The sequence below is a fragment of the Amphiura filiformis genome, chromosome 17 (genome assembly GCF_039555335.1).
Source record: "Amphiura filiformis chromosome 17, Afil_fr2py, whole genome shotgun sequence".
NCBI classification, from domain to species: Eukaryota; Metazoa; Echinodermata; class Ophiuroidea; order Amphilepidida; family Amphiuridae; genus Amphiura; species Amphiura filiformis.
The window spans coordinates 42,140,680-42,154,812 of NC_092644.1; the positions used below are offsets into that span (position 1 = coordinate 42,140,680).

The following is a 14,133-nucleotide window of genomic DNA, read 5'->3' on the forward strand; positions in this document are numbered from 1 at the left end:
AAATGTCAATTTTTTAATATTTTGTCATAAAATTTGTATTATATCACAAATTTCAAAAAATCAAAATTATTTGATATCATCAGGATAATTCCTCATATGTGACATGATCAAGGGGAATGAGTCACATGTCGACCATGGTCGAAAATGAGTTTTACATGTGTTTCTAAAAAGGACATTTAGAGCATTCAGAAACTGAAAACCCCATGTTGATACAACCTTTCTTTGCGAAGTTACGTCAATTTATCAATCGCTGAAAACAATATAAAACAAAAGAATTTTAACACTTTCTTTGCCAATAACTCAAAATCAATATCAGCGACATCCGACTCATTTCCCTTGATCGTGTCACATATTCAGAATGCAATTTGATGTGTCTTATGTGCTCTCAGGTCCCACAAAAATATGTATAAACATTGCTATCCAATTCCTTAAAAGAAAGAATAATAATTTTTGTTCATTTTGCTCAGAGAGTAATCCTCTATTTAGTATTATTTAGTATTATTGATTTTTCCAATAAGTGTAAGAACCTTTCAAAGAATTTCAAATACATCTATTGAGTAATGTTAAATTATTTTTGTGCTTTGCAGATATGATAACAGCATTGAATCTACGAACAGGTTTCACGGCCACACAATTGAACGACATAACAGGTTTCTCTATACTGCCTGGATTCACAGCAACTGACTCTTCCATTCAACCAACTGAGGTCTCCGGATTACCCACAGGATCACCTAATCCAACAGGCTCACCAATTCCAACTGGCTCACTAGTGCCTACATGGTCAGACAGTCCAACAGGCTCACCAATTCCAACTGGCTCAGTAGTGCCTACATGGTCAGACAGTCCAACAGGCTCACCAATTCCAACTGGCTCACCTATTCCAACTGGCTCACTAGTGCCTACATGGTCAGACAGTCCAACAGGCTCACCAATTCCAACTGGCTCAGTAGTGCCTACATGGTCAGACAGTCCAACAGGCTCGCCAATTCCAACTGGCTCAGTAGTGCCTACATGGTCAGACAGTCCAACTGGCTCACCAATTCCAACTGGCTCAGTAGTGCCTACATGGTCAGACAGTCCAACAGGCTCACCAATTCCAACAGGCTCACCAGTACCCACGGGATCAGAAGTCCCAACAGGTTCACCACTTCCAACTGGCTCACCTATTCCAACTGGCTCACTAGTCCCTACATGGTCAGACAGTCCAACAGGCTCACCAATTCCAACTGGCTCAGTAGTGCCTACATGGTCAGACAGTCCAACAGGCTCACCAATTCCAACTGGCTCAGTAGTGCCTACAATGTCAGACAGTCCAACAGGCTCACCAATTCCAACTGGCTCAGTAGTGCCTACATGGTCAGACAGCCCAACAGGCTCACCAATTCCAACAGGATCACCAGTACCCACAGGATCAGAAGGTCCAACAGGTTCACCATTTCCAACTGGCTCACCAGTGCCTACAGGGTCAGAGGGTCCAACAGGCTCACCAATTCCAACTGGCTCACCTATTCCAACTGGCTCAGTAGTGCCTACATGGTCAGACAGTCCAACAGGCTCACCAATTCCAACTGGCTCAGTAGTGCCTACATGGTCAGACAGTCCAACAGGCTCACCAATTCCAACAGGCTCACCAGTACCCACAGGATCAGAAGGCCCAACAGGTTCACCACTTCCAACTGGCTCACCTATTCCAACTGGCTCACTAGTGCCTACATGGTCAGACAGTCCAACAGGCTCGCCAATTCCAACTGGCTCAGTAGTGCCTACATGGTCAGACAGCCCAACAGGCTCACCAATTCCAACAGGATCACCAGTACCCACAGGATCAGAAGGCCCAACAGGTTCACCATTTCCAACTGGCTCACCAGTGCCTACAGGGTCAGAGGGTCCAACAGGCTCACCAATTCCAACAGGCTCACCAATACCCACAGGATCAGAAGTCCCAACAGGCTCACCTGTTCCAACTGGCTCACCAGTGCCTACAGGGTCAGAGGGTCCAACAGGCTCACCAATTCCAACGGGCTCACCGGTGCCCACAGGATCTGCTGTACCTACAGGATCAGAAGGCCCAACAGGCTCACCTGTTCCAACTGGCTCACCAGTGCCTACAGGGTCAGAGGGTCCAACAGGCTCACCAATTCCAACTGGCTCACCGGTACCTACAGGTTCAGAAGGCCCAACAGGCTCACCAATTCCAACAGGATCACCAGTACCTACAGGATCAGAAGGTCCAACAGGTTCACCAATTCCAACAGGTTCACCTCTTCCAACTGGCTCACCAGTGCCTACAGGGTCAGAGGGTCCAACAGGCTCACCAATTCCAACTGGCTCACCGGTACCTACAGGTTCAGAAGGCCCAACAGGCTCACCTGATCCAACTGGCTCACCAGTGCCTACAGGGTCAGAGGGTCCAACAGGCTCACCAATTCCAACAGGTTCACCTCTTCCAACTGGCTCACCAGTGCCTACAGGGTCAGAGGGTCCAACAGGCTCACCAATTCCAACAGGCTCACCAGTGCCTACAGGGTCAGAGGGTCCAACAGGCTCACCTATTCCAACAGGCTCACCAGTACCCACAGGATCAGAAGGCCCAACAGGCTCACCAATTCCAACTGGCTCACCAGTACCCACAGGATCAGAAGGCCCAACAGGCTCACCAATTCCAACAGGCTCACCAGTACCCACTGGTTCAGAAGGCCCAACAGGATCACCTATTCCAACAGGGTCACCAGTGCCTACAGGATCTCCTGTACCAACAGGATCAGAAGGCCCAACAGGTTCACCTGTTCCAACTGGCTCACCAGTACCTACAGGATCAGAAGGCCCAACAGGCTCACCTGTTCCAACTGGCTCAGTAGTGCCTACAGGGTCAGAGGGTCCAACAGGCTCACCAATTCCAACTGGCTCACCGGTACCTACAGGTTCAGAAGGCCCAACAGGCTCAGATATTCCAACAGGCTCACCAGTGCCTACAGGATCTCCTGTACCTACTGGATCAGAAGGCCCTACAGGCTCACCAATTCCAACAGGCTCACCAGTACCCACAGGATCAGAAGCTCCAACAGGCTCAGCTATTCCAACAGGTTCACCAGTGCCTACAGGATCTCCTGTACCTACAGGATCAGAAGGCCCAACAGGCTCACCAATTCCAACAGGCTCAGCAGTACCTACAGGATCAGAAGGCCCAACAGGCTCACCTGTTCCAACTGGCTCACCAGTGCCTACAGGGTCAGAGGGTCCAACAGGCTCAGCTATTCCAACAGGATCACCAGTGCCTACAGGATCTCCAATTCCTACAGGATCAGAGGGTCCAACAGGCTCGCCTGTTCCAACTGGCTCACCAGTGCCCACAGGATCGCCAGTACCTACTGGATCGGAAGGTCCAACAGGTTCAGTCCCTCCGACTGGGCCAGAACCTACAGGATCAGAGGCTCCAAGTGCATCGCCATTACCGACACATTCTCCTTTTCCAACTATAACAGCAACACCTTTTACAGGTAGGTTTTTGTTCCAACAGTTTAATTTTAGTATTGGATGAAAAATGTATTATGACACGATCAAGGAAAATGATTAATGTTGACAATATTCAATTTTAAGTTTTTTACATCAGTTACTAGCGATTCAAATATGCTATGTTTTGGTGCAACCATCCATCTTGTTTCCAAGTTAAGGCAATTAATCATTGCTGAAAACAAGATAAGAAACAGGAATGGTAGCACATTTATTTGCTAGTAACTGAAAATCTATAATTATATGATTTGATGTTTATTTTTTTGTTCATTGTGTAATGAAAGTTTATAATTTCTTTGTTTTTTTTTATTTTGTTGATTAGTATTTCATTTGTATTGTATTTTTGTTTGAAGTCATTAATATAATATTGTTTTATATTTTGTTGTAAACATTTTTTTTATAGAAAGATTGACTGTTGCCTAGCTTGCTGCTGAGCCTTGGTTCTTATTGAACTCTTCCAATTAAAACCCATACACTCCCTATGGAAGATATGACACACAGGGGGTGTGAATTTCAAATGGAGTCATCCATTCAGATAACTGCTTGAGATTCACAAAGGGGTGTTTATTAGAGGCAATTTTACAACGATTATTCCTGGAAAATTGTTAGGTAAGCTTAAAAATCAAGCGGAAATGTTGAACTATGAACTTAGGATCAATGACTTCCAGTTCACTTTTGGATTTACGATAATTTTGCCAATTATACAAGATAGTATGGAAATAGCTTGTCACAGGGGGAAGTTGGAGACATTTATTTAATTAAATCAAAAGACTAGAGGGGTGTTTATTAGAGGAGGGCCTTTATTAGAGGACATATGTTATATTTATATAATTATTATGTGCCAAACATGGGGAACAAGACAAAAAATATTTTTCTATCACTGCAATTTCTTGACACACATGATTCAAATGTGCTGGTCTACTATGTTATTGCCCAAATAATAAAAAATAAACTAGAACAGATCGCTTTAAAGAAGCACAAATATCAGGCGACAGCTAAGTGACCCAGATGACCTGTGGATGACCTTCACCCTACGACCAATGCTCAACAAATGACCCCAGTTGACCTCTCAATTCTGAATCCAACTGATGCCAATAATGCATTTCATTAAAGCAGCATTTCTTCTGACCAATATTTGGTATAAACCATAATTTACATATCTCTATTTGACCTATATGTGATGCGATCAAGCAAACTCAGTCGGAACTCGGAAATATTGATTTTGAGATATAGCCAAACAAAGGAATTATTTCCTTTTGTTTCCTGTTGTTTTGGAAACTCATGTCTTTGGAACTGGTTGTTCAATTTAAATAGGGTTATCTGCAAAATGCAGCTTTGTAAATGTTTTTACTGGTATAAGCAAGGATTCTTGAGTACTAATATACTATAGGATAAGCCACTCGTTTGCGCAAATGAAGTCAGTCACACACTCAATGCGCGATTATGCATGTGATGGCTTGCGCTGTGTAGGAGTGTATCACCTGTGGAAGGGCTGGATGCATGTTTACGTCATCGTTTCAAAAAAAATTAAATTGCGAAAACCGATGAACATTTGGTTGTTTTTTTCCATTACTATCATATTGTGAAAAACCAAGTAGCTGAGTAGTTAGCTCAATATGCTAGGAAAATATTTTCTGCGATGACCCCATGTTGACTTTGGCTAAATCAGCTGTATTTTTGCTGGAAAGAGCACGTAAAATAGCACTCGACATCCGCCATCTTGGATAAATTTGGTGTACTGAAAATGCCCAGCAACTGTCAATCAAATACGAACTTGTCAATTGAATATGGGATAAGTCTGTTCCACTGTGGCAGAAGTATGCACAACGTTGTGCGTGTGTAAATTTAGGCTAATGTGCCTGAGCGTTACCAGGGCGTTACTATGTGTACTGAAAAAGCCTAGCAACTGTCACTCAAACTGCTGATGTGTCAATTAAACTGCTGTAAATTGACTTCACTTTTTATACAGGGTTTGAATACGAGTGTCACGGCCCTGGTATAAGAAACTGAACATTTATTATTTCCGAGTTCCGACTGATTTTGCTTGATCGCATCACATATAACCATATTACACAATATTTCCCAGTTATTCCACCTGGCTCACTAATGGCTACAGGATCTGCAGTATCTACAGCTTTTCCCACAGGCTCACCGGTACCTACATGGTACTTGTGAGCCAGTGGAAAAGCTGGCATTTCTTTGACCAATATTTGGTAAAAAATTAGAAATGCTCCGATCTTGTTGAAAGACATAACAAATTACTTTTCTGATCAGAAGGAATATAACAATGCATAGTTTGTGCTATCTTTGACCTATCCCCCGGGGACCTATCATTATGGAGTTATCATACAAGGGAGATCAAACTTTTGTAGGTAAAATGTCACTTTTTTGGTTGTGCAGGGGATAAATTTTCAACTTGCTCTAATTGAAAAAAAATGGTGGTAAATTGTTTGTGTAGCTCACACGAATCAGAAAAAGAATAGATTTGCCTATGTACATGTACAGTGTTCACCTACTGAGATACAGGGCAAACAAGGTCAAAGACCACTTTTGATCTTTCTGGTATACCCTACACACAAGTATAACCCTAACCCTAATCCTAACCCTAACCTAACCCTAACCCTAACCCCACCCCTAACCCTAACCCTAACCTTAACCCTAAAAAATTTGGTGTGCAGGGTAAACCAGAATATTATTGAGAACACAGGGTGCCAATGGTAAACCAGAATTGTACCAACAGTTGAGAAGGCAAGTTTTGTACCATTTCTTGATTCTTATGTCAAGAAGAGCAATTTGACACCAATTTTGCTAAAATCAGAGTAGGTTGACATTTTTACCCCTGTACAACTAAAAATATGATATTTGACCTAAAAAGGAGGTTTTTGTAGGATAACTCCATAATGATAGGTTGTAGATAGCACAAACTATACATTTTTTTAAATCCTTATGATCAGTTGATTATACAGTATCTGTTAACAAGATTGGACCATTTTGTACCCCTGTATGACCTTCTAATGGGAAGTGCCCAATGGTTCCCGGTTTGGGAGCTTAGCAGCTCTACTATACTGGGCCATCATGTTTACATTGATGCAGCTCTCCTGAAACCATGTAACATGATGGGGTACAGTTGTGAAAATGGAAAGCTTCTTCACTGACTTTCATGTTTATGGAATTCTTGTTTGATTGCTAGCTGTTTGGAATCGGACTTAAATTATTTGAAATATGACCAGATCACCAGCTTAGATTTTCTTTCTGTGATTTCAAGTAAGTTTTCAGAATTTACTGAGTTGGGCAAAAATAGTTCCAAAAACATTTCTTCAATCAGAATCTTTATTGATATTTTTAGTATTTTTGTTATAAATATTATAAAAAACACTTTTTCATGGGACCTTTCTAGAGGTAGCAGTAAATGTAGGTTACAATGTATATTTATTTATTCATTTATGTTTTATTTTTATTGATTTATATTTGTTTGCAGTTTATTTCATATATTGACAGGCCAATAGAATAAATAGACAACTTACAACATTTACAAGGTTCACAACTCATTTACATATCTATCTGGTATATGGTCCTATATAACCATATTACACATTATTTCTCAGTTATTCCAACTGGCTCACCAGTGGCTACAGGATCTCCAGTACCTACAGGATCAGAGGGTCCAACAGGCTCACCAGTACCTACATGGTCACCAAATCCAACAGGCTCGCCAATTCCAACAGGCTCACCAGTACCCACAGGATCAGTGGGTCCAACAGGCTCGGCTATTCCAACAGCCTCACCAGTGCCTACAGGATCTCTTGTACCTACCAGGTCAGAGGGTCCAACAGGCTCACCAATTCCAACGGGCTCACCGGTACCTACAGGGTCAGAAGGTCCAACAGGCTCACCAATTCCAACTGGCTCACCAGTGCCTACAGGATCAGAAGTCCCAACAGGCTCACCAATTCCAACTGGCTCACAAGTGCCTACAGGATCAGAAGGCCCAACAGGCTCGGCTATTCCAACAGGCTCGCCAGTACCCACTGGATCTCCTGTACCTACAGGATCAGAAAGCCCAACAGGCTCACCTGTTCCAACTGGCTCACCAGTGCCTACAGGGTCAGAGGGTCCAACAGGCTCACCAATTCCAACAGGCTCAGTAGTTCCTACTGGATCAGAAGGTCCAACAGGCTCCCCTGTTCCAACTGGCTCACCAGTACCCACAGGATCAGAAGGCCCAACAGGCTCACCAATTCCAACAGGATCCGCAGTACCCACAGTATCAGAAGGCCCAACAGGTTCACCTCTTCCAACTGGCTCACCAGTGCCTACAGGGTCAGAGGGTCCAACAGGTTCACCAATTCCAACAGGCTCACCAGTACCCACAGGATCTCCAGTACCTACAGGCAGGATCAGAAGGCCCAACAGGTTCACCTCTTCCAACTGGTTCACCAGTGCCTACAGGGTCAGAGAGTCCAACAGGCTCACCAGTACCCACAGGATCTCCAGTACCTACAGGATCAGAAGGCCCAACAGGTTCGCCTCTTCCCACTGGCTCACCAGTGCCTACAGGGTCAGAGAGTCCAACAGGTTCACCAATTCCAACGGGCTCACCAGTACCCACAGGATCTCCAGTACCTACAGGATCAGAAGGCCCAACAGGTTCACCTCTTCCAACTGGTTCACCAGTGCCTACAGGGTCAGAGAGTCCAACAGGCTCACCAGTACCCACAGGATCTCCAGTACCTACAGGATCAGAAGGCCCAACAGGTTCGCCTCTTCCAACTGGCTCACCAGTGCCTACAGGGTCAGAGAGTCCAACAGGTTCACCAATTCCAACGGGCTCACCAGTACCCACAGGATCTCCAGTACCTACAGGATCAGAAGGCCCAACAGGTTCACCTCTTCCAAGTGGCTCGCCAGTGCCTACAGGGTCAAAGAGTCCAACAGGCTCACCAGTACCTACAGGATCAGAAGGCCCAACAGGTTCACCTCTTCCAACTGGCTCACCAGTGCCTACAGGGTCAAAGAGTCCAACAGGATCACCTTTTCCAACTGGCTCACCAGTACCTACAGGGTCAGAAGGCCCAACAGGCTCACCAATTCCAACAGGATCACCAGTACCTACAGGATCAGAAAGCCCAACAGGCTCACCTGTTCCAACTGGCTCACCAGTACCTACAGGGTCAGAGGGTCCAACAGGCTCACCAATTCCAACAGGCTCACAAGTACCTACTGGATCAGAAGGTCCAACAGGCTCCCCTGTTCCAACTGGCTCACCAGTACCCACAGGATCAGAAGGCCCAACAGGCTCGGCTATTCCAACAGGCTCACCAGTGCCTACAGGGTCAGAGGGTCCAACAGGCTCACCAATTCCAACAGGCTCACCGGTGCCCACAGGTTCAGAAGGCCCAACAGGATCACCTATTCCAACAGGCTCACCAGTGCCTACAGGATCTCCTGTACCTACAGGATCAGAAGGTCCTACAGGCTTACCTGTTCCAACTGGCTCACCAGTACCTACAGGGTCAGAGGGTCCAACAGGCTCACCAATTCCAACAGGATCACCAGTACCCACAGGATCAGAAGGTCCAACAGGTTCAGTCCCTCCGACTGGGCCAGAACCTACAGGATCAGGGGCTCCAAGTGCATCTCCAATACAGACACATTCTCCTTTTCCAACTATTACAGCAACACCTTTTACAGGTAGGTTTTTGTTCCAACAAAGGTGTCATTGTAGTATTGGATGAAAAATGCATGTGATGAAAGTCTAATGTCACTAATATTGATATTCTAGTCATGGCAAAAAGGATTCTCAAATTATTTTGTTTCTTGTTTCAGTAAATGATAAATTGCCTATAACTTGGTAACCATAAGTTCAATTTTCATGGGGTTTGCATCAAAACATAGCATGTTTGAAGGGCTAATAACTGATGTAAAAAACGTATTGAATATTTTCGATATTAAGACTCATTTTCTCATGCCAATTTGAACATATGTATATTTTTCTATTTGTACTAGAATAATAATTTGGATTTTATTTTCCAGGTAGCTCCATGAACTTTTTCACCGATTAAATCACTGTTTTTCCTACATGCCATTTCTTAGTGAAATTCCACTTGAATTTGTTAATATATTTGTATATGTTCCATGTATTTTTATTTTTTATTTTAAGGACCAGAATAGAAACAGCAGGTCATTGGTACATCTATTTGGGCAGTCCTTGGCTGCAGTGTGTATTGTATGGATTTTTGACTTATAACGAAGCTTGGATAAACGGACATTGATTGAGAGAGCAGCAGAAAATTTCAGGACTCGGGGAATTGAGCCCTGAACCTTGGGATACCAGTGGACTACCTGAGTTCATAGTTGGTACGTGGCTAATCTCTCAGAGTCATGATTGCATAATCTCTCACTTGCTTTAATTTTAATATGTAGTTGGCCGCTTAGACACAGTGAGAGAGTATGCGATTATTATAGTAGGTGTGTTCACCCGTGTACCAACTATGAACTCAGGTTCAGGTAGTCTAAGTATAACTCTTGACTGTCAATCATGAGTTCTGAGGTTCAAATCCTGCCGAGTCCTGTTTTTTTCTAATTTCTCACTCAATTTGTCAGCTTGTCTGAGCTTCATTAAAAGTCATTTAAATCATATCTTGAGCTTGCATCATTTTATGTCTGATCTTAACATATATCAATTGTGTCTCGTATTGTTTTACCCCTGCCAGTTTTAAGCATACATTGCTGCCTGCTTTCTTTATTATTTATTATTAATTTTATGCACTGAAATATGATGTTTAATGCCAAATAAAACTTTTCCTCGATATGTCACATTATGTGATGTGATATTTCTTTTGTTCATTGTGTATTTTGTTTTTGACTTATTGTTTAATTTTATCAATGTATTTTGTCATGAATATGATATGAAGTTATGAACTGTTTAAGATGCTGATATTTCATTAAGCCTAAAAAGTGTGCATTTCCCTTTAAAGCCACATACAAAATTAAAAATGCAAATTTACATTGATAAATATATTTAGTTTGTCAGGCTTGTTTTTTTAAAAATATCATAGTAGTGCGGTACAAATTACAAGCAGCAAAAGATTTAATAAATTTGATACCAAATACCAGTATGAATATTCAAATATGAAAAAATATGAAAAACCCCACAAAAAAAAAGTAATACTATTTTTGGGTTGGTCATCAAACAAATTATATTTTTAGATCCAAACCTTATTCAATCTACCAATTTGCATACTCATGTTACTTTGACAAAAGGGGCTGTTCCAGTTGATATCCATACACACCTAGACATGACCTTAATCATCCATACAGGGGGGGTGTAGATTTTTAAATGGAGTCACATATTTATGTAACCCCATTTGAAATTCATAAGGGTTGTGTGGATTTCAACTGGAATAGTTGTGAATAGGTGAAATGATTATAACATGACTTGTACAAAGTTGTAGTTTCATCCAGGATATGAGTGGGAAACCACACACCTGCACCCTGCATATTGGGTTATTCTATTTAGAACCCACACTACCCCTATGGAAGATGTTAGAAATATCTTCTACCAGGGGATCATGAATTTCAAATGGAATGAATGCATTACGCAGCTCCATTTGAATTTGATGCAAAAGAAATATACAAAATGCAGTTCTGATGCCTTCCGCTAGGAATGCGACGAACACCCTTATACCTATAGATTAAATTCTTCCGCTCTTCTCCAATGTGTCTCTGTGGCTCAATTGGCTAGAGCGTTGTGCTAGTAATACGAAGGTCGCCGGTTCGAATCCGGCCATATGCACTGGTTTTTTGTCAATGTTTATGTGCGTTGGCTGCTCTGGGTAAATATTAAAATTGGTTCACTCCATTGACTACTGTTCAAGTGCCCCCCTCTTCAATACAACTAGATCGGGCAATTCCAGTTGAAATCCATACACCCCCTATGGATGACATGACCTTAATCTCCCACACAGGGTGTGTGAATTTCAAATGGGGTTACCTGCATGGGTGACTCCATTTGAAATCAACATCCCCCGTGTGGGAGATTCAAGTCATGTCATCCATAGGGGGTGTATGGATTTCAACTGGAATAGCCCATTCAGCCAATGTCTAAATTACTATCTAACCTTCTGGGTTATGATGTTGAATTTAACTTAAGGTTCCGACTTTCATTGTTTTGATAAGCGTCGCGGTACCATCGAATACCCTTAATTATCAAGAACCATGTAACGTGTAGTTATAATGAGTCTTCATTTTCTTGTTATAAAATGTGTTGAATTTCATTGCAGACTGTGTACAACATGCATTTCAAGACTGAAAAATGTTGTTTTGTTTTTAAATATAGGTGAATATCCACTATACCAGAATGGTCAATCATTAACCAGTGCCAAAGCAGTTAACTTTACTGTAAAGGTAATCAAGTTACAGCTGTGATCAAAATATTATGCCAGATCCAATAGCATATTGCTGAGCTTTTTCTTTTCTTGTAGCATATTGAGTTGGAACTTGATACCAAATATGTAAGGTACTTTTTAACATAGGCGTAGATCCCGGGGGGATGGGGGGGGATTTATCCCTCCCAATATTTTGTCAGGGGGGATGGTCCATACAATCATCCCCCAATGTTGATGCCTAATAATGGGTTTCTGATCGAATTAACCTCATATTTGCCCCCAAAGTGCAAATTTTCCACTTTTACACCATATTTCATCAGTTTAGCTTCAAAATAGCCAAATTGCGCGCATTTGTACAATAAGCTTATTCTGTCGCCAAAAGATGCTGCATTTACTATACTTTCAGAATTTTTTCCAGCTCCATCCCCCCAATGTCAAAAAGAAATCTACGCCACTGCTTTTTAACACAGTGTACATGTTGTATAAAGATGTACAAAATAAAGTTCACCAATGATGCCAACATTATGGTTTAGTGGTGTCATTGGGCTAGGATTGCTTGCTGTGGCTCCGAAAGCTATCAGTTTTCTACTGTACTGGTATATCATCGTTGTCAAGATATTGAAAACAAGGAAACCTACATAGCATGAATTACATTGGACTGAGAAGCTTGAGTACAGGTATCAGTAACATTGGAAACATAATCCGTTGATAATTAAGTTGGTAGTCAGATTTATATAGTACAATAATACAAAATCAAGTTCACCAATGATGCCAACATTATGGTTTAGTGGTGTCATTGGGCTAGGGTTGCTTGATGTGGCTCCGAAAGCTATCAGTTTTCTACTGTACTGGAATATCATTGTTGTCAAGATATTGAAAACAAGTAAACCTACATGTATAGCATGAATTACATTGGACTGAGAAGCTTGAGTACAGGTATCCGTAACATTGGAAGCATAATCCGTTGATAATTAAGTTGGTAGTCAGATTTATATAGTACAATAATACAAAATCAAGTTCACCAATGATGCCAACATTATGGTTTAGTGGTGTCATTGGGCTAGGGTTGCTTGATGTGGCTCCGAAAGCTATCCGTTTTCTACTGTACTGGAATATCATTGTTGTCAAGATATTGAAAACAAGTAAACCTACATGTATAGCATGAATTACATTGGACTGAGAAGCTTGAGTACAGGTATCAGTAACATTGGAAACTTAATCCGTTGATAATTAAGTTGGTAGACAGATTTATAAAGTGCAATAAGACTGAAAGTTTAGACGACTGGATAGGGTACGGTTAAAAATCAATTGCTCATCAGGAGTAGGATAATTACCTGTAGTACGTACAGTAATACCATGTAGTTTTTTTAGTGGTACAGTGGTGTAGTAGTAGTTATGGTGGTGGTGGTACATGTAGTCGTACTAGTGGCAGCAGTAGTAGTAGTGATTGTGGTTATGTGGTAGTAGTAGTAATGGAGTAGAATTTATTACTACAGTGTACTGTAAATGGCTGGGGGATATGATAGGAGAAAGAGGGTGCAATGGAGAGGGAAAAAATATAGAGGAGCAAGGAGATAAAAGGTAAGGAAAATATAATGCAGTAATGAACACATCCCATTGTCTGGTATCTATTGTAACAATAGGCTAATCTAGTTGAAAATTTCCATCCACCCCCTATGGAAGACATGATCTTAATCTTTTAAACAGGTAGTATGAATTTCAAATGGGGTTACCTGAATGGGTAATTACGTTTGAAATCTACACTCCTTGTGTTGGAGATTAAGTCCATGTCTTCCATAGAGGGTGTATGGATTTCAATTGGAATAGCCCAATGTTGAACCACACCTACTTGCCTTTTTTTTATTCCTGCATTTTCTATTTGGATTTCACACATGTACAGTGAATGGAACAGAGAATGCTACAGATATCATGAACTTTGATGCTACATCAGATATTGCTGGTGCTACTATGTTTGCAACTACAGATTATGAGGGCACTGTAACAGACTTAGGAGCTGACGAAGTTGACACTACTGATTATATTGGCACTGCAACATTCATTGCAGTTACAGATTATTATACTAATATAGGCACCATTGGGTCAGAGCGTCCAACCGGCTCAGCTGGTCCAACTGGCTCACCAGGGCCTACAGGATCAGAAGGCCCAACAGGCTCACCTGTTCCAACTGGCTCACCATTGCCCACAGGGTCAGATGGTCCAACAGGCTCACTAATTC

General features: G+C 42.0%; 1 protein-coding gene across 1 annotated transcript in view; it reads left to right on the top strand.

The window, feature by feature from the left end:
• LOC140137221 (uncharacterized) overlaps positions 1–14,133 on the top strand; it is a 73,885-nt gene that overhangs the window by 44,751 nt on the left and 15,001 nt on the right. The window contains exon 7 of the mRNA XM_072158872.1: positions 588–3,497. Within this exon, the coding sequence (XP_072014973.1) occupies positions 588–3,497 (2,910 nt within the window). The remainder of the gene's footprint in view (positions 1–587; positions 3,498–14,133) is intronic.